The sequence below is a fragment of the Neolamprologus brichardi genome, chromosome 2, assembly GCF_056152115.1.
Source record: "Neolamprologus brichardi isolate AB-2024 chromosome 2, ASM5615211v1, whole genome shotgun sequence".
NCBI classification, from domain to species: Eukaryota; Metazoa; Chordata; class Actinopteri; order Cichliformes; family Cichlidae; genus Neolamprologus; species Neolamprologus brichardi.
In genome coordinates, this window is record NC_142105.1 from 2527872 (window position 1) to 2555151 (window position 27280).

Genomic DNA, 27280 nt, shown 5'->3' on the forward strand with positions numbered 1-27280 from the left:
TTGGTCAGCAAGAATAAATAACAGACAAGAGGACTGTATATGACAAGAGGGATATATACAAACTAGAGAAATATCAAACAGGAAGAAGGCACACAATAGAGCACAGAGTACAAGGTTCATGGAGATGGGAGTGGCACGCCTGAGCTAAAGGTTTGATTTATTACAAGAATTTATCAACTCACCAGCAGGTGGAAGCAGAGTGTCTGTCATCACTTGATCAACATGCTGGGGCTGCAATGCTGCATTTATTCTACATTGACTTACATATTTCAACTAATCATAATGAAACAAAGTGCTATAAAGAAATTAGTATTTCATTTAAAAATAAAAACTGCATCGAACTGCTGGGCTAATACTTCTGACAAAGTACTATTCAGGTTTCAGAGCTCATCACAGCACAGAAACAGCTTTAGTGAAGGTTACAAATGATCTTCTTATGGCCTTTGACAGTGGAGTCATCTCTGTGCTTGTCCTGCTAAACCTCAATGCATGAAGTCAGATAAAACACACCAATTAGTTAAACTGCAGGAATATGTTAATAAAGACCTGGAAGGCCTCTAATTTTTGCTTCTAAATTCAGATAAAACTGAAAATCTTAGAAATATGATATCTAACAGGATTCTTACTCTGGATGGCATTACCTTGGCCTCCAGTAACACTGTGAGAACATTTAGGACCAGGATATGTCCTTCAATGCATATACAAGACTATTTTAGTCTTGTATATTTTATTTTTCCATGTGCGTTGTATCTGTAAAATTAGAAATATCTTGTCTCAGACTATTGCTGAAAAAATAGTTCATGCATTTATCCGGTCGTTAAGTCTGACGTCACTAGCCGTGTCTGGGCCTAAACTCCGCTGCAGGTCCATATATCAAACGATCACTATGGCATTACTGAGAGTTGAAAAACTGTCTAAAGTCTTTCATCTTTAATAAAATGATCAGCGTTCTGCTCTACCAGGTGTAACAATTGAGTTTAACATCCAGGCATCCATGAAAACGGAATTTATTACATTTAACGGAGTTAGAAGTTAGCAGGAAGTTAGCTCGCTAGCTTCTATCTAAATACAATATAGCATGTCCTGACTGTGGGGTTTTGGAAACAAATTCAAACGTACAGCTCTGTTATCACTTCCAACATAAATGAAGACAGAAAACTAAACAGCAGTGACGTTTGTAGGGTTACTGAAGTTTGGCTAGCTGGTATATAATGATGTGCTACGTGACCGCTAGCGACACAGCTATGTTAGCATAATATAAACAAGCTAACTTTTTTTCCTCTCGATAAAAGTTAACGTGAGTGTTCTCGGTGGTCAGGAACAAATGTAATCGCATGGCAGGATGCTGTAAAAGGACCAAACTTCAGCCAGGAGAACAACTGAGATAATCCATCCACAATACGAGGTTAGTCATTCATATACTGCTGCATGGGCTGGGCTGTAGCTACATCCTAAGGTTTTAAAAACTGAGCTTAAATAAATGATTAGCGGTAATAAAAGCCGAGGGAGGTCAACAGAGATCACTGACTGTTTTAGGAGCTTTTTGAGATTAAATAGAAGAAAATACAAAACATTAAACATGTTAACAACACAAAAGCCATATTAAACGCAGACTACTTTAGGCCCGGAAGTAGGATTCGTCACGTCATCATTTAACATTTTTCTAGGCTAGACTGCACTGTAATGTTTTGTTCATTTAACAACCCGCAACACACAAAAAATGCATGAAACATTCAGCAGCAGTTTGTGTGATCCGAACAAGGTGTGAATCCACTGAGAGGCATCTTTTTCTAGCAGTTTGCATCAATAGTATATGCATATGCTTCACTTGTGATATAAAAATAGTTTTATGAGAATTTCCATTGCAGCAGTGTGGTTTTCTTCTGTAATTGATCGTGCCTGTCATGTTTCGTCCTGCACATTGTGGTATTTGCTCACAATGATGTGGTTTAAAAGCTTCTACTTTAAAAAGAAGCATTTAGCATTTAGTTTTAAAAGTTGTAGTTGTATATTTTAAAGGTTATTTTTGTACAAATCTAGATTAATCGTAACAAAATGAGGCCACTTTCAGGAAGGAAGGTCTAAAAACTATTGACAGCTTCAGCTAAAAATAGTCTGCGGCAGCTTGTTTTGAACTAGTTACACGTCCTGTTGATGCGCAAATGCATTCTGAGTAAACAGGGTTGGTAGGGTGTTGAAAGCAGAAAAGTAGCCAGCCATAGTTTGCATCTTGCATGTGGCTTACATGTGGCTTTGCTTGTTCTTTCACAAGCATTGATACTGGGACATACCACAATACTGGAAAGTGAAAAAGTACAAGACTTTTGCTGATTCAGTCAAACTATTTTTAGATAGTTGCCTCGTCACTGGTAATTGTTAGCTTGTAAAGGTCAGTGTTTCCACCTATAAACATACATAAGGTCTGAGAAGTTTTGGAGAATCTTGATTAAGCAATGAAAAAACAAACAAAAAGAAAACACATGGAACAATAAGTGAATAAGCCCCAGGATTCAGCGATTTCCTTTATCTGTGCAAGAAGTTCTGCACTTTCCCCTGTAAGGGTGTTAGCATGTGTATGTGCCCATTTCTACCCCCTCCCGGTTTAGCATGTGAATAAGGGTGTTACATATCAATATACTAAAATATATTTTTACTTTATTTTCTTTTTTCATTTTTATTATGTCCTCGTTAAACTCTTTGGTCAGCACTTGCTGTTTTTAAATTGCTATATAAATAAGTGTGTTGGCAGGATGACTGACTTACAAAATGATCAGTTCTTGACATGTCTCCATGTCTCTAGTCATTTGTGGCTTCCCTTCATGTCCTATCCACAGCTCAGACACAACCAGTAGTCTCAGTTATGCAGAGCACATCATATATGAAGCTGTAATTCACCACAGGGTTGATAAGAACTTTCTAATCTACAATAAAATCTCTTTATATAATTTAAATAATGAATGAACAACCATTTTGGGTTCTGTGGGTTGTGTATTGGGTTATGTGTGGGCTTGTTCCCGTGCAGGATGCTTGAGTTTGAAGGCCAGATCAACACCTTGCACTTTTATTCTGTTTCCTGAACTGTTTTTGTCGCATAGTGGGACTTCTCTTAGAAATGAGATCTAAATCTAAATATCAGGAAGTAGGAACACGAGAATCTGGAGAAGTACCAAGGACTCTGAGAAGAGCTCGAGAAGATGTGGGGGGTGAAGGTAACAGTGGTCCCAGTGGTAATTGGAGCACTAGTAAGTAATAGGGGTGCAACGATACTCGTATCGATATTGAACCGTTCGATACAGTACTTTCGGTTCGGTACGCATATGTATCGAACAATACAGCATTTTTAATTTATTTTATCAACTTTCCTTCTGACGGTGCTGTCTGTGTTGAGCGCTCAGTGGATCTGCGCTCGACAGTGCAGCCTAGGTGGAGTAGTCGAACACAGATTCACTGAGCACAGGGCAAGCTAGCGAGACAGAAGTTAAGCTCTCCTTACAACATGGCAAATTGAACCTCCCCCACCCTCATTCAGATCTGGCATTTGGAACTATTTTGGTTTTCATGTGATGTATGACCCTGAAGGTAAGCGCGTCATGGACTAAAGTAAAACAGTATGTTGGATGTGCCAGCAATGTTCAATTACATGAGTGGGAACTAGTGCGTTAGCGCAGTTAGCTCGTTAACGTGTTGGCCGTCCAGCCCCGTGCATGGGGCGATCCGCGGTAGCTCGTTAAAGGAGATTTGCCGTGTTGTGGCGTTAACCTCATTTCAGATTAACGCTGACAGCACTAGTGGGAACACAACGAATATGACTGCACATTTACGCTGACATCATCCTAGTGCAAAGACAAGTGGAAGCAGACAAAAACAACAAGCACGCATGCTACAAACTTTAGCCGAGTCATTTAGACAGCCGTTAGCACATGATTCTCCTTATGGGGACCTGATATGTTTAATATGCTGCTGAGAATATAGCCCAGAAGAAGCGTATAGTATAGCTTTTATTTTGGAAAGAGACATTTCTCTGTAATAAACTCTCTTTTCCAAAGATGAGTGATTCCTCAATCAGATACAGGGCTCGCAAAATCGCAAGCCCGATGTCCCGGGCTAGCGATTTTTCCAGTCGGGCTGCCCTGCCCTGCCCGTCGGCCTATCGGAGGAAGGAAAAATATATGTCAATGCTTTTGCATTCTTTCGGAAATGTAGCTGGGTAATTATGTCATTGGCATTGGTGAGCCACTGTCAATATGTGACATATTGAAATCGCGTTTGAATTTTGCGCTTGTTTTTTGCTTTCACTTTGCAATCGCGCGAACTGTGTATAGAGAGCGACAGCACTGATTGGTGAGTGATGATAATTTGCGCACCAATTCCTCTGACATCGTCTTATCAATGTTAGCTTACTATGCAAACATGACAAGTGAAATCTCCCGCAGCTTAAACATGTGAGAGGTTGATCGCGCAGAGGATTGCTGAGCGTTATGTGAGTGCGTGTGTAAAAGCAGCAGGATATATATTTGAGTTCTGCTGAGCCAAATAAGACAGGTCAGAGTGAAGAAGGGACAGCCAAAGAAAAGCTTACCACAAAACGGAAAAGTTATGACAAATCAGACTATAAGGCAAAAAGAAAGTGCAGCTTTATGGTTTCATGGACAAAAGAATTTCTGTGGCTGCAATATGACGAGCTAAATAACCAGGGCTGCACATAAGTGGTCCTCAGGTGCGCATTCGCTGTCAAAATAAAAAACGCGCACAAGATAAGAAGTTGCAACGCGTGTTTGCATACATAAGATTTTCTGGAGGAGGACAGACATTTGTTTAGAACTAGAAAGATGTCGAAGAAGCTCCTTTAAGCAATTACTTTGGTGTTCCTCCACCTCCAAAGAAATGTCAGAAGGAGTCCGAACCACAAAAGAAGCGCGTATTCTCGGAAAAGTGGTTGCAGGAGGTGAGCTGGCTTTAAACAAATGATGAACGCACAGAGATGTGGTGCAGAATGTGCCGTGGAAATTTAATAAATGACAAATTAATAAAAAGGCATGAACATTTTTTGTATTGAAAAAATATCGAACCGTGACACCAAAGTATCGAACCGAACCGAACAGTGAATTTTTTGTATCGTTGCACCCCTAGTAAGTAAGTAAGTAAGTAAATAAAATTTATTTATATAGCACATTTCACAGATAAAAATCACAAAGTGCTTTACAATAAGATCAGACATACAAGTTAAAATTAATTAAAAGCCCGTTTGTATAAAAATGTCTTCAGCTGCTTTTTAAAGGAGTCAGTAGAGTCTAGACAGCGTAAAGACAACGGCAGAGAGTTCCACAGCCTCGGTGCCAGTGCCTGAAAAGCCCGATCCCCACGTGTTTTAAACCTGGTACGTGGGACCACCAGTAACCTCTGACCTGAAGACCTAAGTGCTCGGGATGAAGAATAAGGTTTCAACAGGTCAGAGATATACTGGGGAGCTTCACCGTGCAGAGCTCTAAAAGTTCATTTTAGGGTTTAGGGTTCATTTTAAAATTTTTAAAACGAACCCTAAAATTTACAGGCAACCAATGAAGAGAAGCCAAAACTGGAGTAATGTGTGACCTCTTGTTTGTACCAGTTAAAAGTCTTGCCGCTGCATTCTGTACAGACTGAAGGCGATCCAGAGCTGATTTGTTGAGACACGTAAAAAGACCGTTACAATAATCCAAACGAGAAGAGATAAAAGCACGAAGAATCATCTCATGTTCTGCCTTTGACACCAGCAGTCTGAGTTTAGAAATGTTTCTTAGATGATAAAAACAGACCTAGGTGCAGTGACTCCCAAGCTAGGCCAGTGGCTCCAGCAGATCCCGGCAACAACACTGTAGATCTTTGTCCAGAAGAGCGCAGTACTAGGAACAGCTAAGATCCTGCGCAGGACCCTCAAGTTCCCAGGCCTCTGGTAGAGGACCTGAGCTTGAAGGGCAAACCGCCTGAAGGGGCAACAGGGGATTTTTTTTCAAATACTAGGCTGCATACAGCACGCAGTGAACCAGTGTGCTTCTGTTTTGATGTCTTTTGAATTTTTCCTTCATCGTGTCACACCTCTGTGAAGGGTTTCACCTTCCCTGTCCTTTGAATGTAAAGTGAATGATTTATATGATTCTGTATTTAATCAGCATGTCAACAGTCTGCAAATTATAAAAAAAACAAGGTAACAGCTTACAAAAAAATAAGAACAATTTTCATTCATCTTATAGACAAAATTACATACGTTACAACAGAGATCTTGAAAATACTGAAAGTATGATAGAAATAAAAGACTCTGCAGGTGACTTCAAGTCCTTATTTGCAAATGAACTGAGTGAAGAGCAAACTACTTTGATAGTAAATTAAGGCTAATAGCAAAAGCACAACAAGACAGACAGACAGACAGACAGACAGGACACCACAATAAAGACTTTTGTTCAGTATTTTTCAGGTCATTGCATGTTTGATTATGAGTAGGTGTCTGCTAAGCTCTGATATACAGAAAACTAATTCAGTGCATCAGCACTGGCAGCACAGTATCAGTGAAGCCAGTGAAGGTGTAGTTGTAGCAACCAAAACTACTCTGTTGGCTTGTGCAACAAAAATACTTGGTTATGGTTGAAAAATGATCTTAGTTTGTCTACTCAGATATGAAACAAATTATGTAACATTTGTGTGCAGGGAGATAAAGTGTGTGGCAATGCGGCTGGGGCTGGTTTCACTTAATGTCATGTAAAATGGAAAATGTGACTTATTATTTAGGGCACAATAACTTGAAAAAGAAATAACTTAATAGCAGATAATTTAAAAAAAAAAAAGATGGATGGATCGATTTGTAGCACACCAAGCTGCACACAGCATACACTTCCTGCAGTCAGCTTTAATCAAAACAATGAGTGTACGTCTGTGGTGGCCTCTTTTCATATTTTCCCTCATTATTTCTCACCTCACAGAGAATTACTCGATAAACATCTTCTACTGTAAGTACTTGCCTACAATATCATGTCATGACAAAGGAAAAAAACCCTGTTTGTTGGTCATTCATGTTTCAAAGTGTTTTTGGCACTTACAGAACGGTTGGTAAAACTTTTAGTTTTTAAACTCTATTTTTTGTGTAAACAGAAAACAGAGTTCAGAATAAAGTTTACGTTACATTGTATTATCTCTCTGTAAAAGTAGAGCTAACAGGTGATCCATGTCAGTTTTGTCTATCATCATTTATTTTTTAACAGACTGACAAAGACCTAAATGAACTTCACAATTTTTTTTAACATTTACATTTACAAAACAATTAAATGTAACAATTTGAAGCTCAAAGGTCGATAAAGACTAGTAGATCAAGTAGAGTATAATAAAAATTATGGAATTACATTACAATTCTCAAAAAAGCAAAAGTGTAACACAACATAACTTATGTTAGCGAAAGCAGAGTGCTTTTTTTGTTCTGTCACCAGCTTGCAATAATGTGATTGCCTCTAAATATGTAAATGGTTTGCAAATTTTTACAGGAAGTGCATTTTGTGCTTCAGCCAATCACTGTGATTTCCACTTTGTAAACCTTAATCAGCTCATGACTAAATCTTCCTTTGAGTTTTTAAGTTTCCACTTGCCTGTTGTGGCAGCTGTTTTCCCATGTGTGTTCACTTTCCCAGTTACCCTCCAGTGTATTTAGGTCTTGTGTCTCTTACTGTTAGTTGTCTGGTGATCTGCTTATGCTCTCCCCCTTAGTCATAGCCACAGTAGTATAGTATCATAGTTTGATATCTCGAGTCATGTCACAGTTCAGTTTTGTTCCTGTAATCATTCAGGAGCTAAATAAACGATTCGTTGTTGGTTCGCACCTCTGCTCCATTTCCCTCTGTGTCTGCATTTGGTTCCACAGCTCACTCTCTTCGCATGATTTGCCTCCAACATATATATATAATATAAATTTACTTTTATGTTTATGTTAGTAAAAGCACTGTGCTGAATAATGTTCTTTGTTCTATCACCAGCTTTTAGTATAAAAAAAGGCTAAAGTATGAGTTAATTATTGGTTTACCTTAATTATACAAGATTAATAAAAAACAACTACAGCTAAAGTTTGACTTTTCTTTTATATACTGATGGAGTCGTGCTAAACGTGAACCGTATTTAACATCATGTGCTTAAAATGACAAATTTGAAATTACAAACAAACTAAAATTGTTTGATGATTAGCATCTAGATTCAATGGTTTGGTAAATGTTACAGGAAGTGCCTTTTTTTGCGTCAGCCAATCACTGTGATGTCGACTTTGCAAACTGTAATCAGCTTGTCACAAAATATTCCTTTGAGTGGGTAGACATCAGTTGTGCAAGAGAAGGCTGAGGTAACACAATGATCGGAAGACTGGCTTCTTTGATTCTTCTAAGTACACTGTGTGAGTTTACTTCTTCTACACTGCCAGATGTGTCATTGTAAAAAATATAAAACAAAATATATATTAGGCTTTGTAATATTCTACATTCTAACTGTTACTGTTTGTCTCTTTTCTTTAGCTGTGATGGAAATGAATGAGGTTCCTCAGCAGATCTCTGTAACTGTGGCTAAACTTGGAGATAATGTGACTCTGACATGTGTCTTTGAACAAGGGTTGTTTTACTGGTTTAAGCTGAATTTTGGATATATGATTCAAACAGTTACTAAAGGAAATTTAGGAACTGTTTCCCCCAATGGACAATCTAACAACTCAAGACTTAATGCCACAAAAGAGGGTAATGTGCTTTCTCTTACCATAAGAAATGTAAGCAAAGAAGATGAAGCAACATACTTCTGTCAAGCAGGATCATCAGAGAATATTAGCTTTATTAATGGCACAATTGTGGCAGTGAATGGTAAAGTATATTCATTTGATCGTTTATATCACAACTGTGTCTAAACCCAAACAATTACAATTAATACCATTAAATGTCTTTTTGTGAATCACACAGATCCTAAAACCCAGCAGAAATCTATCACCGTGAAACAAACTCCAGATGTGGAGTCAGTCAATCTGAGCGAGCCAAAGACTCTACAGTGTTCGCCCCTGTCTAAGGACAAAAATGGAAAACATGAGTCCCCAAATGAAGACAAAGTCCACTGGTTTAAAGGTGCAGCAGAATCCCATCCAGGCATCATTTACCACGGCAGTCTCAGAAATAAAGAGGACGGGAGATGTGACTACAGTTTGTCCAAAACTATAACAAACTCACCTGATGCTGGGACGTACTACTGTGCTCTGGTCACATGTGGAGAGATCCTGTTTGGTAAAAGAACTAAAGTGGAGATAGGTATGTTTTTAAAGTAATATTAACATCTTTATTAATCATTTATAATTCCTGTGAGTTTGTTCATGGATAAACAAGATATATTCTCAGGCCTCTAAAATGAATTTGAGTTAGATCGACTAGAAGTATTAACAGCTCAAAATACTTTAACATAAGATAACCTGATACTGAGTGGGTTATGTATACAGCTTATGTTACTAAGGTTATACTGCCAGGTTCATAATAAACTCACTTAAGGTTAGCATAGCATGCCAACCCATTAATCTTAATTCATTCTTGTGTGTAAAGAATAAAAAGTGCATTTGAGGTTGCTGAGAATAAATGTCGTCTGCACCCATTTTGTCATTAACTGCAGTTTTTAAAAATTACCATTGAACTTGTGATATGTAAACTATTGCTGGATGCATAAAAAAATGATAAACATCTATTTTACCTTATGATAATTTATCATTAAAGGAAATTCAATCAAGTAGTTGCAGTCTTAGATGCTTTGTTTTTAGCTTTTCCTGACACAAGTCTTTGCTTCCTAAATACAGAGATGTTAAGTGTCTGCTGCGATGTTTTCTCCTTCCAGAGTTCCCAGTCGTTACTGTGCTTGGGGCACTGTTGACCTGCTCTGTGCTTGTGAATTTTGCCATGTTCACGAGGTTAATTCTGTCTGGTGAAAATCAGCGCAAAGGTAATTTATACATACATAGGTATATATATATATATATATATATATATATATACATACATACCAATGAGCTATATTACTTACTCATTGGTTTTCACCATAATATGAATTCTAACAGCTGTCAAATACGGCTGTCAGCTGTGTATCAACCTGACTTCTGCACAACACAACTGATGGTCCCATCCCCATTAGGAAGGGAAGTAATTATGGTGGATGAGGTTCGCCCTGAGTTCCATGAAGGCTTTGGATGTTGTAGAGCAGGGGTCCCCAATCCCAGTCCACGAGGGCCGGTGTCCCTACAGGTTTTAGATCTCACCCTGGGTCAACACACCTGAATCACATGATTAGTTCATTACCAGGCCTCTGGAGAAGTTCAAGACATGTTGAGAAGGTAATTTATCCATTTAAATCAGCTGTGATGGATCAAGGACACCTGCAGGGACACCGGCCCTCGTGGACTGGGTTTGGGGACCCCTGTTGTAGAGCTATTTTGGTTGACACGTCTCTACAATGTTGTGTGGAGATCAAGGGTGGTACTCCTGAATTGGCAGACTGGGGTGGTGGTTCCCATTTTTAAGAAGGGGGGCCAGAGGGTGTGTTCCAACTATAGGGGCATCATACTCCTCAGCCTCCCTGGGAAAGTCTATGCCAGACAGCTGGAGAGTCCGTCCGTTTGTTGAACCTTGGATACAGGAGGAACAATGCGTTTTTTGTCCCGGTTGTGGAACACTGGACCAGCTCTTTACCCTCTCAAGGATACTCGAGGGTGCATGGGAATTTGCCCTACCAGTCTACATGTGTTTTGTGGACTTGGAGAAGGCATTTGACTGTGTCCTTTGCAGTATCCTGTGGGAGGTGCTTCGGGAGTATGGGGTGTCTGGCCCATTGCTATGCGCCATTTGATCCTTATACAACCGTTGCAAGAGCCTGGTCCGGATAGCCGGCAAAAAGTCAGACTGCTTTCCGGTGGGTGATGGACTGAGGGCTGTCCTTTGTCAGCCTTTTCATAACCTTTATGGACAGAATTTCTAGGCTTAGCCATGTGGTGGAAGGCTTTCCCTTGGGTGGTCTCAGAATCTCATCTCTGCTTTTAGCGGATGATGGAACCAAGTATGAAGAGGTTGGAATGAGAATCAGCACCTCCGAATCTGAGGTCATGTTCCTCAACCAGAAAAGGGTGGAGTGCCAACTCCGGATCAGGGACAAGTTCCTGCCCCAAGTGGAACAGTTTAAGTATCTCGGGGTCTTGTTCACGAGTGATGGGAGAATGGAGCCGGAGATCGACAGACGGACTGGTGCTGCGGCTGCCAGTCCATTGTGCTAAATGTAAAACCAAAGCTCTCAATTTGCCGGTCGATCTACGTCCCTACCTACCCTCCTACCCTCACTTATGGTCACAAGCTATGGGTAGTGACCAAAAGAATGAGACTGCAGATACAAGCGGCAGAAATGAATTTCCCTTGAAGGGTGGCTGTCCTCTCCCATAGAGATGGGGTGAGAAGTTCAGCCATCTGGGACGGGGTCAGATTAGAACAGCTGCTCCTCCACATTGAAAGGAGCCAGTTGAGGTGGTTCGCGCATCTGACAAGGATGCCTCCTGGGTAAGGTGTTCCGGGCTAGGGCTGGGTATCGTCACTGATTTCTAGAATCGATTCAATTCCGATTCACAAGGTCCCGAATCGATTCGATCCACGATTCGATTTAATTCGATTCGATTCGATTCACTTCGATTTGAATCTGGGAAATTTTGACAGTCAGAAATATTATAATTCAGATCAGTACAGTTACATATTTTTGTATCTATAAAAAGGAAGGACACACGCAAGACTTTATCAAAGGTGTGAGCGTCACAGCAGATGCCTTTGTGTCAAAGTAGCTGAGGATAAAACACAGAAAAACATGAAGGCGATTTTCCTGGGCTGGGATTTTATAAAAATATTCTGCAGTACATCAAAAACGAAAGAAAACCATTAATCAACACATGAACATTACCTCTGAAGTTACAGCGGTTTTATTAGAGACACGGCTAAGCATTTTGCATTTTGCATAATTCTAAAAAGTTTAAATTTGTTCAGTATTGAACGGCAGAAATTAGGTTTTCTTTTTGGAAGTATATAAAACGAAAAAAAAAACATCGGCCGACAGCGCTGTAAACAAGGGTAGACTTGTGCGTAACAAGCAAGCGAATAATGCAGAAAACAGTACAGAGAGAGAGAGGGGGAGAGAGCGAGAGAGAGAGCTGTGCATCGTGGTTGAAGCAAAACAGCAAAAGTCAGAGTGAATACATGACGACGTTTATGTGAAGTGTAGTTTGGATCTTCTTTTGCTGCTGGTTCGGTCAATATTGTTTGGAGGGAGATATTTTCAATTCAATTCAATTCAATTTTATTTATATAGCGCCAAATCACAACAAATGTCGCCTCAAGGCGCTTCATAGATACAGAGAAAAGCCCAACAATCATATGACCCCCTATGAGCAAGCACTTTGGCGACAGTGGGAAGGAAAAACTCCCTTTTAACAGGAAGAAACCTCCGGCAGAACCAGGCTCAGGGAGGGGCGGCCATCTGCTGCGACCGGTTGGGGTGAGAGAAGGAAGACAGGATAAAAGACATGCTGTGGAAGAGAGACAGAGATTAGTAACAGATATGATTCAATACAGAGAGGTCTATTAACACATAGTGAGTGAGAAAGGTGACTGGAAAGGAAAAACTCAATGCATCATGGGAATCCCCCGGCAGCCTACATCTATTGCAGCATAACTAAGGGAGGATTCAGGGTCACCTGGTCCAGCCCTAACTATATGCTTTAGCAAAAAGGAAAGTTTTAAGCCTAATCTTAAAAGTAGAGATAGTGTCTGTCTCCCGAATCCAAACTGGAAGCTGGTTCCACAGAAGAGGGGCCTGAAAACTGAAGGCTCTCCCTCCCATTCTACTTTTAAATACTCTAGGAACAACAAGTAGGCCTGCAGAGCGGGAGCGAAGTGCTCTAATAGGGTAATATGGTACTACAAGGTCATTAAGATAAGATGGGGCCTGATTATTTAAGACCTTGTATGTGAGGAGCAGGATTTTGAATTCAATTCTGGATTTAACAGGAAGCCAATGAAGGGAAGCCAAAACAGGAGAAATATGCTCTCTCTTTCTAGTCCCTGTCAGTACTCTTGCTGCAGCATTTTGGATTAACTGAAGGCTTTTCAGTGAGTTTTTTGGACATCCTGATAATAATGAATTGCAGTAGTCCAGCCTGGAAGTAATAAATGCATGAACTAGTTTTTCAGCATCACTCTGAGACAGGATATTTCTAATTTTAGAGATGTTGCGCAAATGGAAGAACGCAGTCTTACATATTTGTTTAATATGTGCGTTGAAGGACATATCCTGGTCAAAAATGACTCCAAGGTTCCTCACAGTGTTACTGGAGGCCAAGGTAATGCCATCCAGAGTAAGAATCTGGTTAGATACCATATTTCTAAGCTTTTCAGCGCCGAGTACAATGACCTCAGTTTTATCTGAGTTAAGAAGCAGAAAGTTAGTGGCCATCCAAGTCTTTATGTCTTTAAGACATTCCTGCAGTTTAACTAATTGGTGTGTGTTATCTGGCTTTATGGACAGATAGAGCTGGGTGTCATCTGCATAGCAGTGAAAATGTATGCTATGTCTTCTAATGATGCTGCCTAGGGGAAGCATGTATAATGTAAACAGAATTGGTCCTAGCACTGAACCCTGTGGAACTCCATAATTAACCTCAGTGTGTGAAGAGGACTCTCCATTTACATGCACAAACTGGAGTCTATTAGATAGATATGATACAAACCACTGCAGTGCAATACCTGTAATACCTACAGCATGTTCTAATCGCTCTAACAGGATATTATGGTCAACAGTATCGAATGCTGCACTAAGGTCAAGAAGGACAAGCACAGAGATGAGTCCACTGTCAGAGGCCATAAGAAGATCATTTGTAACCTTCACTAAAGCTGTTTCTGTGCTGTGATGAACTCTGAAACCTGACTGAAACTCTTCAAATAAACCATTCCTCTGCAGGTGATCTGTTAGCTGTTTGACAACTACTCTTTCAAGGATGTTTGATATGAAAGGAAGGTTGGAGATTGGCCTATAATTAGCTAAGACTGCTGGGTCTAGAGATGGCTTTTTGAGTAAAGGTTTAACTGCAGCCACCTTGAAGGCCTGTGGTACATAGCCGATTATTAGAGATAGGTTGATCATATATAAGATCGAAGAATTAATCAATGGCAGGACTTCTTTGAGCAGTTTTGTAGGAATGGGGTCTAAAAGACACGTTGATGGTTTGGAGGAAGTAATTATTGAAGTTAACTCAGAAAGATCGATTGGAGAAAAAGAGTCTAACTTAACATCAATGGAACTAAGAGTAGCTGTAGATAATATTACATCTGTGGGATGATTATTGGTAATTTTTTCTCTAATGATAAAAATTTTATTTGTGAAGAAGTTCATGAAGTCATCACTAGTTAACGTTAAAGGGATGGTTGGCTCAAAAGAGCTCTGACTTTTTGTCAGCTTGGCTACAGTGCTGAAGAGAAACCTGGGGTTGTTCTTATTTTCTTCAATCAGTGATGAGTAGTAAGCTGTTCTGGCTTTGCGGAGGGCTTTCTTATAAAGCAACAAACTATTTCTCCAGGCTAAATGATGATCCTCTAAATTTGTGACACGCCATTTCCTCTCCAGATTACGAGTCATCTGCTTTAGGGTACGTGTTTGAGAATTATACCACGGGGTCAGGTACTTCTGATTAGAGACCTTAGTTTTCACTGGAGCTACAGTATCCAGAGTCGTACGTAGTGAGGAGGTGAAATTATTAACAAGATAATCGACCTCTGTTGGGGTAGCGTTCAGATAGCTGCTCTGCTCTGTGTTGGTACAGGGCATTGACGATGATAACAGTGGCTGGATTATATTCTTAAACTTAGTTACAGCGCTTTCAGAAAGACATCTACTTTGATAAAGTCCACTCTCCACTGCTGCGTAATCAATTATTGTAAATGTAAATGTTATCAAGAAATGATCAGACAGGAGAGGGTTTTCAGGAAACACTGTTAAATGTTCAGTTTCTATGCCATATGTTAAAACAAGATCTAGAGTGATAGATAAAACTAACAGCTTTAGAATCAGCGCATAAAGGGCGTAAACACAAAGCGTGGACCCGCCGACAGATCAGAATCAGCTAGCTGTCGGCTTTCAGCCCCGACCGTGTCCGTGCGGTCAGGTGAGAAAGGCGACATCTCACTGATTCTGATCCGCAGGTTGCGTTGTGTGTTTAAGTCTTTGTGCAGAATCTGTGTTCCTGCTCTCATTTACTGTCTTAGCTGTTTGGTGGATGTTGAAATTTTGTGAGATTTCACCAGAGATTCTGGCATTTCGGGCAAAATAAATTTATATTAAAAAATCGATTCAGGATTTTAATGAATCGATTTTACGTTATCCAAGCCAGAATCGATTTTAATCGATAACTCGATTATAAAAACCCACCCCTATTCCGGGCATGTCCCACCGGGATGCGGCCCAGGGGCAGACCCAGGACATGCTGGAGAGATTATATCTCTCAGCTGGCCTTGGAACGCCTTGGTGTTCCCCGGGAAAAACTGGAGAAGGTGGCTGGGGAGGTCTGGGCTTCTCTACTTAAGCTGCTGCCCCTGCGACTCAGCTTCAGATAAGTGGAAGAAGATGGATGGATGGAAGTTTTTTACTTCTGGAAAAGAGACCAATGATATTTTAAACCAATGAGTCATGTTAAATAAAATGTGTGGATTTTCAGCATATTTCTGTATGATGTTTCTGTTGTGTGGGGTGAACTGTTAAAATTCACCTCTGTCAGAAATTTTAATTTTAAATCAATTCCTAGCAGTTCATGGACATTTTCCGGACTAATTTTCTTTTTCTAAAACTATTGTTAGCATTTTCACAACAATTCTGCATAGAAATAAACCAAAACAAAAATTGGCAGTGGGAAATGCTCAAACAATTGGTTCTTGATTTTGATGTGACAAGCACTTAAAATAATCCTTCTTCTTTTTATGAATAGGAAAAGTACCAGTCTGTAATGATGTTGGACAAGAAAGATCACCTGCCAACCAAATAAGTGATGAGGTACACACACACACACACACACACACACACACACACACCCCTATAGCAATCTATCTATAATGAAATGCATGACTTGACTTTGATCATAATATTGGATAGGTTGAAACACACAGAACGAGGAAGCTAAAGATTTTGTAAAAGAAATAGAAAGCAGTTTGATGTTGTGAAATACAAGAAAGGGCAAAAAAAGAAAACCTAGAAAAACTAGGTTTGATCTGAAAAGTAGGTGTCAAATGATGGTCTAGTAATCAATCACATCTGACATCCCACCTAGAAGTCCTTTAAAGTAAACAATGACATGTTTACTTTAGTGTAATATCACTTTAGATGTGTGTTTTCATGATCGTAACTAGAGAATGGTTATGAAACAGCTGCAGTTACCATTGCATAGAAACATGAAGTCATGTCAAACAAGACTGTTGCCTAAAGACAAACAATAAAAATAAAAAAATATCTGTGCATTGTTCTCTGTGTTGTTTGTGTTTATGTGTTCTAAGTGTTTAAAAATATTTTCAAAAGTTTGTTAATTTCTGTTAATAATTTACAGGAGGGTGAAGAAGTAGAATTAAACTACGTGGCTCTGGATTTCCCCTCAAGAAAATCTTCAAGATGGAAGAGTAAGAAGGAGTCGCCAGAGTGCACCATATACTCTGGCATCAGAGAGGGCCAGTAAAAGGCTGTCCCCATGAAAAAGGCAGAATGGTTTTTTTTTCTCGTTGTTTTATTGCCATAAGTCAAATTGTTTTAATTGCCTTTATGAAGATTTTTTGCCAAGATTCTTGTTCATGTACTCTAGACTGATTAAATAGGTAGAGTTGTTACCATATATATGCAATGTATGTTTATTGTGTGGCAGACTGGTGCCTGTGCAAAAAGATGTTTTTTAGTCTTTATACAGCATGTTTGTACTTTATGGTCTTGTAACCTCTTACCTCTTTGCTTGTTATACCTAAAGCTAAATAGCATCATGCTTATCTGCTCACTGTGGAAATACATTTATAAAAAAATTATAGAAATAAAAAATATTGATTGCATCCACCATTGGGTTTGTTATTCAAAAAAGTGATGCATTACACATTACTGGTTATTTTTCTTAAAAGTAATGTAGTATATTACTTATTTACTACTTGAAACTGAATGGCATGGTCAGATAAATACAAAATATTTAACGACATAAAAAAGGTTTTTATGGATGCTCAATTATCCAGGTAAGTAAATCTCCAAAAGTTACTGGATGTAGCGTTTTGTGGGAGAAACGTTTCTCAGTCTCAGTGGACTGCAGGTCTCCCCAATCTTATAAACAGTACATTTGCATAATGACTGAAACCAGCCCACTGAAGGAACAATGGGCTGGGAGGTTATGCAAATCCTCATGACCATTGATCAAAGACCACTCATCAATGACCATGAGTACTATTCTGCCCTCGCACTTAACTAGGCAGATAGATAACCATCATCTCATGTAGAAAAAACACACACTGTTGTTCCTTTCTGGCAGATTTATTCAATTGGATGCATAGCATGGCTTTTTGACATACATGAAAGGATGAATGGCAAAACTGTAAACAAAACACAAAATATCCTGTGTGAGCTGACATATGTAAACATTTTACAATCAGAAGATGATATGACCCATTGCAAAGCAAAGCAAAACTAAACAAGCTAACAAGCTAACAAGCTAACATTTGCGGGTAGCTAGCGCTAATTAGCGTCTAGCCTAATATCAAATGAAGCACATTATTAGATGAATTCACTTGCTCAAACTATCACAAGCAACTCACAGCAGTTAGTGCCAAACACACACTGGTAAAACACAACATTACTGCCAACTTACAGACTGTGATGGCTTAAGAGGTAGCATAGGCAGGCACAGGAGTAGCTAACTGTCCTTCTCCCGTTAGACAGGAAGTAGTGAGAGCCCGTTTGGTAGGATGTCAAAATAAAACGAACAGTGGCCCAGAAACAAATAAAGATTGCATGAACATATATAACACCACATAACATGTGGGGCGACTCTTAAGGAGCCAGAACAAATACCATTCACAGAGAGCTGGGGAATGGCTGCAATCACAGCATTGTAAGATGGTGACAGATGTACCCTTAGGCCCCCTCCTCGATTCAGAGATGGTCTTTCCCTTTTCACGTTAATGGCCTCCTTGATTCTGCGCTCAAACCAGCGTTCCTCCCTGTCCAGGATGTTACATCCTCATCATTGAAAGAGTGTCCACTGGCCTGTAGGTGTAAATAGACTGCTGAGTCCTGGCCTGACGAGTTAGCTCTTCTGCGTTGTGCCATCTGCTTCGCCAGAGGTTGTTTGGTTTCCCCGATGTATAAATCCTGGCAATCCTCCTGCACTTAACAGTGTACATTATGTTACTCTGTTTATGTTGGGGGACCCGATCCTTGGGGTGGACCAATTTTTGGCGCAGTGTCTTTTGGTGTTTAAAAGCCACAGAGACCCAGTGTTTAGAAAAAATGTGTCTCAACTGTTCCGATACTCCTGACACGTACAGGATCACTAGAGGTTTTTGCTTTGTCAGTGGTTGTCCTTCTCTATTGAATCGGCTGGAGCTTTTTTTTGGCGACTTCCCATCTTTGACAAAAGTCCATCTGGGATAACCACATTTACTCAGGGGCTTCTTGATTTGATGATCTTCTGCTTCCCTGTCCGCTGTGTCTGTGGGGATGGTGTTCGCTCTGTGTTGTAACGTCAACTCTCTGTGAATGGTACTCATGGCCATTGATCAGTGGTCTTTGATCAGTGGTTGTTGATCAATGTTCAGGAGAGTTTGCATAATTATGATGAAGGAACTGACCTCCCAGCCCATTGTTCATTCAGTGGGCTGGTTTCAGTCTGTATGCAAATGTGCTTCTGTGAAGAAGTCACTTGGATGAGTGAAGAAACGTTTCTCCCACTGAAAACCTTACGTCCAGATGAACAGAATCTACTTTTGGAGATACATAAAAATTCAAATCAAATTTGATCTTGAAAAAAAATGTCAAAACATCATATTGTGTAATATCTCATATCAAAAGGCCTGGAAAGAACTGTACAACACACTTTTTTATTTATCAATACCTAACAATCTCACAATGATGCCAAAAAGTTTAACATAACCACAAACTTCTTGAATAGATCTTAAATTGAGAGATTAAGCTAAGATGGGGTCTGATCAACTTTCTTTGTTAGGAGCAGGATTTTAAATTCTATTCTGGATTAGTTACAGCACGTTCAGAAAGTGTGTGCTTTGGCGTTTGAAAGCCACAGACACGTGGTGTTTTGAGAAAATGCGTCTCAGCTGTTCCGTTAGGGCTGGATATCGTCACTGATTTCTATAACTGACTTGATTCTGATTCACAAGGTCTAGATTCGATTCATTAAATTTTTACTCAGACAGTCAGAAACAATATAATTCTCATAATTTATCAGTACATATCTATATTTTTAACTCCCTTAAAATATTCTGCAGTAGATCAAAAACTGAAAAAAACCCCCATTAATCAGAATATGAACGTTGATGCTGATGAAGTGAAGCAGAGCAAGTTTCCAGACTTTTATTTGAGACACAGTTAAGCATTCTGCAATTTGGCATATGTTGTAAAAGTTTAAGTTTCTTCTATATTGAAAAGCAGAAACTAGGCTTTCTTGACACAACGGTAGACTGGTGTGTAATAAACAAGCAACTGAGTTTTCCCCTGATGTGTCTGTGTTCCTCCCATGCTCCTCTTGAGATTCCTTGTTTCCACGTTTTTTCTAGTGATCTGGGTTTTGTGTTTATTTATTAGTTCTTCCCAGTTTAGTTTTGTTATCTTGGCTTTTTTCAGTTTGTAAATTTCCCTTAATAAGCGGCATGCTCTCAGTTAATCTCACTTTTTCTCCTGTGGTTTGTGTTTGTTTTCTCACATAAAAAGTAAAACACATGAGCTGCCTCCGCAAATCATGACACTTTCCCTTTATTTTCAGTGTTGCCTCTTTCTAATGATACAGTCAGAATTCCGTGTTTGCTTTAACAATTCTCACGTTATCTTTAGAATACTGATACACAGAATTCTCACTGTTACTTCAGAATTCTGATTTTCTTGTCAGAATTCTCACCTTGTTCTCATTCTATTCAAGGCTTTACCTCAGAAGTTTCACTTTTTTGGTGGTATTTTGCATTTAGAATTCTGTCTCATCAGAATACTGATGAGGTAATAATGAGAGGACCATAATCTCTGATAAGGAAATGTTTCAAGTTCCCGAGATATGTCAGAATGTATTAAAAATCAGGGACCAAAATGGTGAAAGTGCACATGGAAAGGACTAGCTGGGGCCTGGTAGCTAATCACATGTTGGCTCAGTTCAACTTTAACAAAGATGTATTCAGTAAAAGACTAGCCATGGCGTATATTAGCATGGGAGAATTTCATTAGTTACAAGATAAGATTTGAGTGTTTGTCATCACTTGGAGAATATGTTGGGCCTGCATATTTTCCTATTAGACAACAGCAAATGAACGTAACCAATATTCCTTTTATGGATCCATTTTAATTATTAAAGTAGTGTTTTGTAGTCCTTTTAATTGTCGCATTACTTTGTTTTTTTTTGGAGTTTTACTCTTTAGAATAAAGACATAGTTGACATTAATGCCAACCGTTCATAATGAACCAGAGTGCTGTAAACAAATAATAGTGTTCAATTTAAATGTAAAAACTGTGGGAAACTGGTGGACTAACACTTAAGTAAAATGATAAATTACAAATTAAAAAATGCACAGAAAATTCAGTAATGTATTTGTATAATCCAAATGAGATGCAAATCCACAGGAGGTCTCTTTTTCACGTTTGCTTTTTATTTTTAGTTTCTGTGTGGGGAGCTAACATTTTGAACCCTTCCCACAGAGTCTACGTTTTTTTTAACACTAGCAGATATCAGAAATATTTTACTTCTGAAATAAAAGTTGGTCTATGAGAATTTCCATTGTAGCAATGTGGTTTCCTTCATTGTTTGTACAAGGAAAGAAATGTGATTGCGCTATCCTCCACAAGTTTTTTTGCTTATCAAAGTCAAGAGTCTAAGGACCTCAAGGACATTTGTGGTAAGTTTAAATTGCCATCTCTGACTTGGTTTAACTTAAATTATGTGTAGAAATCAAAGGTTGTACAGTTTAACCACCTGTGTGGTTGTTAGGTCTGAATATTGTTTTTTAGTCCCCCACACTCACCTTAAAGGAAACCAAACAACATTCATCGTGGTTTCTAATACTTGACACGTCTTTTTTCTTAGCTCCTCAGTCACACAAGTCAGATATGTGCTGGTCTGTAAACCTCATTCAGAGAAAGCGACAGTAAGATTAAATCACACAAATCTAAATACAACATATTTAACCTCATGAATCATAAAAACTTTCCCTCAACGGAGAATTATTTTGAACTTTGAAACAGTTGTAGTTATGTGCCTAAAAAGTGTTTTTGTACAACGTTACATTACTTGAAACAAAATGAGGCCATATTCAGGAAGGAAGGTCTAGACCTATCGACAGCTTTAGCTAAAAAGAGCCTGTGGTGAGTTCTTATGAACTAGATTCATGTCCTGTTGATGCCCAGATGCATTCTGAGTGAACAGGCTTGTTGGGGGTGGGAAGCACCGAAGTAGCCACTCACAGCTTGCATCTTGCAGTCCACTTGTGGCTGTGCTTGTTTTTTCACAAACACTGATACTGGCACTTACCGCAATACTTGAAAATGAAAAAGTACAGGACTCCTGCTGAATCAGCTGCCTGTGCACCGCCGATGTGATCGCTTTTAATGATCACTGCTTCCACACATGAAATCTTAGGTCAGGTCACGATCAGATTGTGCTGTTACAAAATCTTTTTATCTTTCATTTTTAAAAAACACACTTTGATGCTAGAATACTTTTGCACTTGCATGCCAGTATTGGAGACAGGATGTCTCCATGACTCTTGTTTCTGGCTCAGTATGTACTTTGCACCAGCTCTGCCTGCAGTGGTCTCAGTTGTCTTCACATAATACACAGCTTTAATTCCCCACAGGGCTGTTTAGAACTTTCTAATGTACGATATTGCTCATACGATTGAAATAATAGTATTTTCTTTATACCTTTTATATTTAGTAATATGAGGATAATATACTTTTTCATACACTTATACTTAGCAGTATCAATAATCCTGTAAACATACACGGCAGACCCAGTGGCATTTTGATCATCTTTATTTTACCAGTTGCCGTACACACACACAGAGCTACAGCTCTCCCGCTGCCGGCTCAACACAATAGCAACCAAATTAGCCCAAAACTCTAAACTTTTAAGCTGGCGTGGCGTGATCGCAGATGCTGCTCAGGTGGGTCAATCGCACCTGGAGCAACAAATAATTTGGATCATCCGAATTATACACTTTGATTAAAAGTCATTTTAAGAGCAATGGAATATAAATCCCTTTTTCATGTTTTACATGAAACAGCAGAGAAACAAAAAATATAGATCAGTTATCAGTTTCTTACCCGTATATTGATCGGCATGGAAACAAGAAGTAAAGCCTCAGAAATCTGTTGTAATGCATTGCTTTGTGAGAGGAAAGCAAAATTTTTCTATTACAGAGAGAAAATCCAGGCTTTGCTGTCAGAATCACACAATTTCAGCTATGCATTGAAAAACATCTGTCAATAACAGGTCACAGTAACTTGGAAAATATGTAGCACTAATTAAAGAAATCTGATTTGTAGGATGTTAAGCTGCACACAGCATATACTTACAGCAGAAGACAATGAGTACGTGTCTGTTGTGGCCTCTTTTCATGTTTCCCCTCATTATTTCTCACCTTGCAGAAAATTACTCAGAAAGCTGCATGTTCTTCTGCTGTGAGTACTTGCCTTCAACGTCATGTCATAAAACAAACAAACAACCCCCCCCCCCCCCCCCAAATAGTGTTTGTTCATCTCATCTCATTGATTATGACTATTATTAATTCTGAGTTTATTTATCGTTATGACTTCTAGTGTAATGTTTCTGTTTTGTACTTCCAGCACTCCAAATTTTCTCTGTTCTATAAATTCTAGTTCTTAAGTTTAGCTCCAGTTTATTTTGAAGGTCTTGTTGCCACATTTCTATGTGTTTTGTTTCCCCCTGCCTGTTGTGGCAGCTGTTTTCTCACATGTGTTCACTTTCCCAGTTACCCTCCAGTGTATTTAGCTCTTGTGTCTCTTACTGTTAGTTGTCTGGTGGTCTGCTTATGCTCTCTCCCTTAGTCATAGCCACAGTAGTATAGTATCATAGTCTGATATCTCGAGTCATGTCACAGTTCAGTTTTGTTCCTGTAATCATTCAGGAGCTAAATAAACGATTCGCTGTTGGTTCGCACCTCTGCTCCATTTCCCTCTGTGTCTGCATTTGGTTCCACAGCTCACTCTCTTCGCACGATTTGCCTCCAACATATATATATAATATAAATTTACTTTTATATTTATGTTAGTAAAAGCACTGTGCTGAATAATGTTCTTTGTTCTATCACCAGCTTTTAGTGTAAAAAAAGGCTAAAGTATGAGTTAATTATTGGTTTACCTTAATTATACAAGATTAATAAAAAACAACTACAGCTAAAGGCTGTTTGACTTTTCTTTTATATACTGATGGAGTCGTGCTAAACATGAACCGTATTTAGCATCATGTGCTTAAAATGACAAATTTGAAATTACAAACAAACTAAAATTTGATGATTAGCGCCTAGATTCACTGTAAATGGTTTGGGAAATGTTACAGGAAGTGCCTTTTTTTGCGCCAGCCAATCACTGTGATGTCGACTTTGCAAACTGTAATCAGCTTGTCACAAAATCTTCCTTTGAGTGGGTAGACATCAGTTGTGCAAGAGAAGGCTGAGGTAACACAATGATCGGCAGACTGGCTTCTTTGATTCTTCTAAGTACACTGTGTGAGTTTACTTCTTCTACACTGCCAGATGTGTCATTGTAAAAAATATAAAACAAAATATATATTAGGCTTTGTAATATTCTACATTCTAACTGTTACTGTTTGTCTCTTTTCTTTAGCTGTGACTGAAATGAATGAGGTTCCTCAGCAGATCTCTGTAACTGTGGTTAAACTTGGAGATAATGTGACTCTGACATGTGCGCTCTCTGAAAGTGATAAAGAGTTATTTTACTGGTATAAGCTGAATTATGGATATATGATTCAAACAGTTGCTAAAGGAAATTTGGAAAAAATATTATTTCAAATTAACAACTCAAGATTCAGTGCCACAAAAGAGGGTAAAATGCTTTCTCTTACCATAAGAAATGTAAGCAAAGAAGATGAAGCAACATACTTCTGTCAAGCGGGATCACAATACAGTATTACCTTTATTAATGGCACAATTTTGGCAGTGAATGGTAAAGTATATTCATTTGGTTGTCTTTGATAAGATCGAACCCTAAACAACTACAGTGAAGTTCATGTCTTTTTCTAATTCCTACAGATCCTAAAACCCAGCATAAATTTTTCACAGTGAAACAAACTCCAGATGTGAATTCAGTACATTTGGGAGATACGATGACTCTGCAGTGTTCGCTCCTCTCTGAGAACAAGAATGACACAGATCAGTGTCCAGATGAAGACAAAGTGCACTGGTTTAAAGGTGCATCAGACGTCCATCCAGGCGTCATTTACCACGGCAGTCTCAGGAATAAAGAGGACGGGACATGTGACTACAGTCTGTCCAAAACTGTAACAAACTCATCTGATGCTGGGATCTACTACTGTGCCGCGGTGACACGTGGACAGATCCTGTTTGGTGAAGGAACTGAAGTGGAGATAGGTATGTTTTTGAAGTATTATTTTAATATTTGCTTATCTGTACTAGTTGTTCCTGATTCCTGATGATTTGTGCGAGATAATCTCAGGCCTTTAATACTTTTATACTTTGATCATTGGTAAGTAAACTGTTACTGGATGCATAAAAATTAGCATCCAAACTAGCTTTTATGATAATCTTTTACTGAGATACTGCATACCTTGGAGACTGAGTTAATTTAAACCATCTATATGAAATGTTATTACTGTGGATTAACTGAGTGAGTAATGCACAGTATTATACTATTATATAATCAGAATGTTATTTGTCTGCTGGGATGTTTTCTCATTCTAGAGGAGTTCCCGCTCGTTACTGTGCTCGGGGCACTGCTGACCTGCTCTGTGCTTTTGAATTTTGCACTGATTCTCCCCAGAAAAAAAATCCAACCTCGTAAACACCACGAAGGTAAATTAATCACATGTATAACATACTGTGTACATATAATTAATATCAATAATTAATATACATATTAATAATTAATAATAATTAATAATTAATATGAATACAAAGTTTCCTTATTTTACTTTTTACTACAGTTTCCTGTTCTTAGCTGACAGGCGTGGTACTCAGTATGGTCGATATTACTTAAAATTGTTGCATTAACTATTGATATATATTTGCTAACTTTGTTTAGAAAAAGTGTTACATTGTATTATTATTACATTCCAGAATTCGAATCTTCACTAATTGAGATTTTCAGATTGATCCTTTCATCAATTATTGTATTTTACTATATAAACAGACTTGACAAATAGATTTTTGGATAAATGATTATTTATTATCTTAAAGCGATCTGTCATTTTTAACAAAATTAACAAACTTTTTTTAGCATTTCCATCACAGTTGTTATAGAAATTAATATACAGAAATAAACAAAAACAAAAATTGGCAGAGGCAAAATTATTCCAATCATACATGAAGTGACACATTTCAGTTGCTTCTGAGGCATGAACAGGGTCAGGATTATTTGCTAAGGGCACCGATCTTTCTATCGTTCGTAGCACATAATTATATCCCTGCTTTACTACAGCTCAAACTGCTACTTAATAGATGAAGTGACAAATGCAGATAGTGAAGCAGAAGTGGTTTCAAACTGGTTCCAGTAGACACATTTTAATCTAATAGATCCAGATTTCTGGATATTCCCATCATGTATATAGCACAACGAACTAAAGCTGCTGCGAGAGCAAATGGAGGCCCTATAACATATTTCTACAATCTCAAACGATTGGTTCTTGATTCTGACCAGACGAGCACTTAAAATAAATAATATTTCACTGTTAATCTTTTCTCTTTATGAACAGGAAAAGTAGAAGTCTTTACTGATGTCAAACAGGAAAAATCATCTGGGGATCAAATGAGTAACGAGGTACACACACACACACACACACACACACACGCACACGCACACATTATATTTATAGCTATCTAGCTATTATAAAATACATGACTAGACTTATTCTGCACTACTGATGACAAAGTGACTTCTTATTTTTAAGGTTGAAACACTCAAAACAAGTAAGTTAAACATTTTGTATAAGAAACTGGAAGCAGTTTGATGTGAAATACAAGTACAGACAGAGAAGATCAAAAAACGACATTTGCCCTGAAACTTAGATGTCAAATGTAATCAGTAATCAGTCGCATCTGACGTCCTCCTAGAAGTCCTTTATTGTAAACGATGACATGTTCGATTAGGTCACACTTTAGTGTAATATGTGTACTTTTGTGTTTTCATGATGGTAATTTGTGACTCGCTTTGAAACACTTGCAGTTGCCATTACCCTGAAACATAAAGTCATCTCATGTTAGACTGCCATCTGAGGACAAACAAACAATGGCTATGCGATGTTCTCTCTTTGTGTATTTATGATTTTCAATTTTTTATATTTTTGTTAATAATTTACAGGAAGGTGAAGAAGCAGAACTGAACTATGTGGCTCTGGATTTCCCCTCAAGAAAATCCTCAAGATGGAAGAGTAGGAAGGAGTCAGCAGAGAGCACCATATACTCTGGCATCAGAGAGGGCCGGTAAAAGGCAGATTTAAGGCTGATGCAGATGCCACTCCTCTGGGTAGATGAAAAAGGAAATTACAATGACAAAGACAGATTCTTTTGTAAGACGGATTCTTTTAACCACCTTAATGAAGATATTCTGTCAGGATTAGACAGGTAAAATGGGACACAACCATTAAGATACAAATGGATTCATAAATGAACTGGAAGCCAGTGAAGGGAAGCTAAAACTGGAGTAAAGGGCTCTGACTTGCTCGCACCAGATAAACATTGTATATAAAAGCATATATTCATGTTTCACGGTTGTGTTTGGCCTGAATAGTTACACA

At 38.6% G+C, this 27280-nt stretch overlaps 2 protein-coding genes across 2 annotated transcripts; both read left to right on the forward strand.

The window, feature by feature from the left end:
• The first annotated feature begins 8358 nt into the window (after positions 1 to 8358).
• Positions 8359 to 16762, forward strand: LOC148106037 (uncharacterized). The gene is made up of 6 exons (XM_087852098.1): positions 8359 to 8401; positions 8520 to 8855; positions 8952 to 9290; positions 9862 to 9966; positions 16025 to 16089; positions 16637 to 16762. Exons 1-6 carry the CDS (start codon positions 8359 to 8361, stop codon positions 16760 to 16762), a joined length of 1014 nt encoding a protein of 337 aa, XP_087708224.1.
• Positions 16763 to 23974: 7212 nt separating this feature from the next.
• Positions 23975 to 26970, forward strand: LOC118455839 (immunoglobulin kappa light chain-like). Its single transcript, XM_035915821.2, has 6 exons — positions 23975 to 24017; positions 24136 to 24474; positions 24561 to 24899; positions 25230 to 25340; positions 26240 to 26304; positions 26845 to 26970. Exons 1-6 carry the CDS (start codon positions 23975 to 23977, stop codon positions 26968 to 26970), a joined length of 1023 nt encoding a protein of 340 aa, XP_035771714.2.
• The last annotated feature ends 310 nt before the right edge of the window (positions 26971 to 27280 follow it).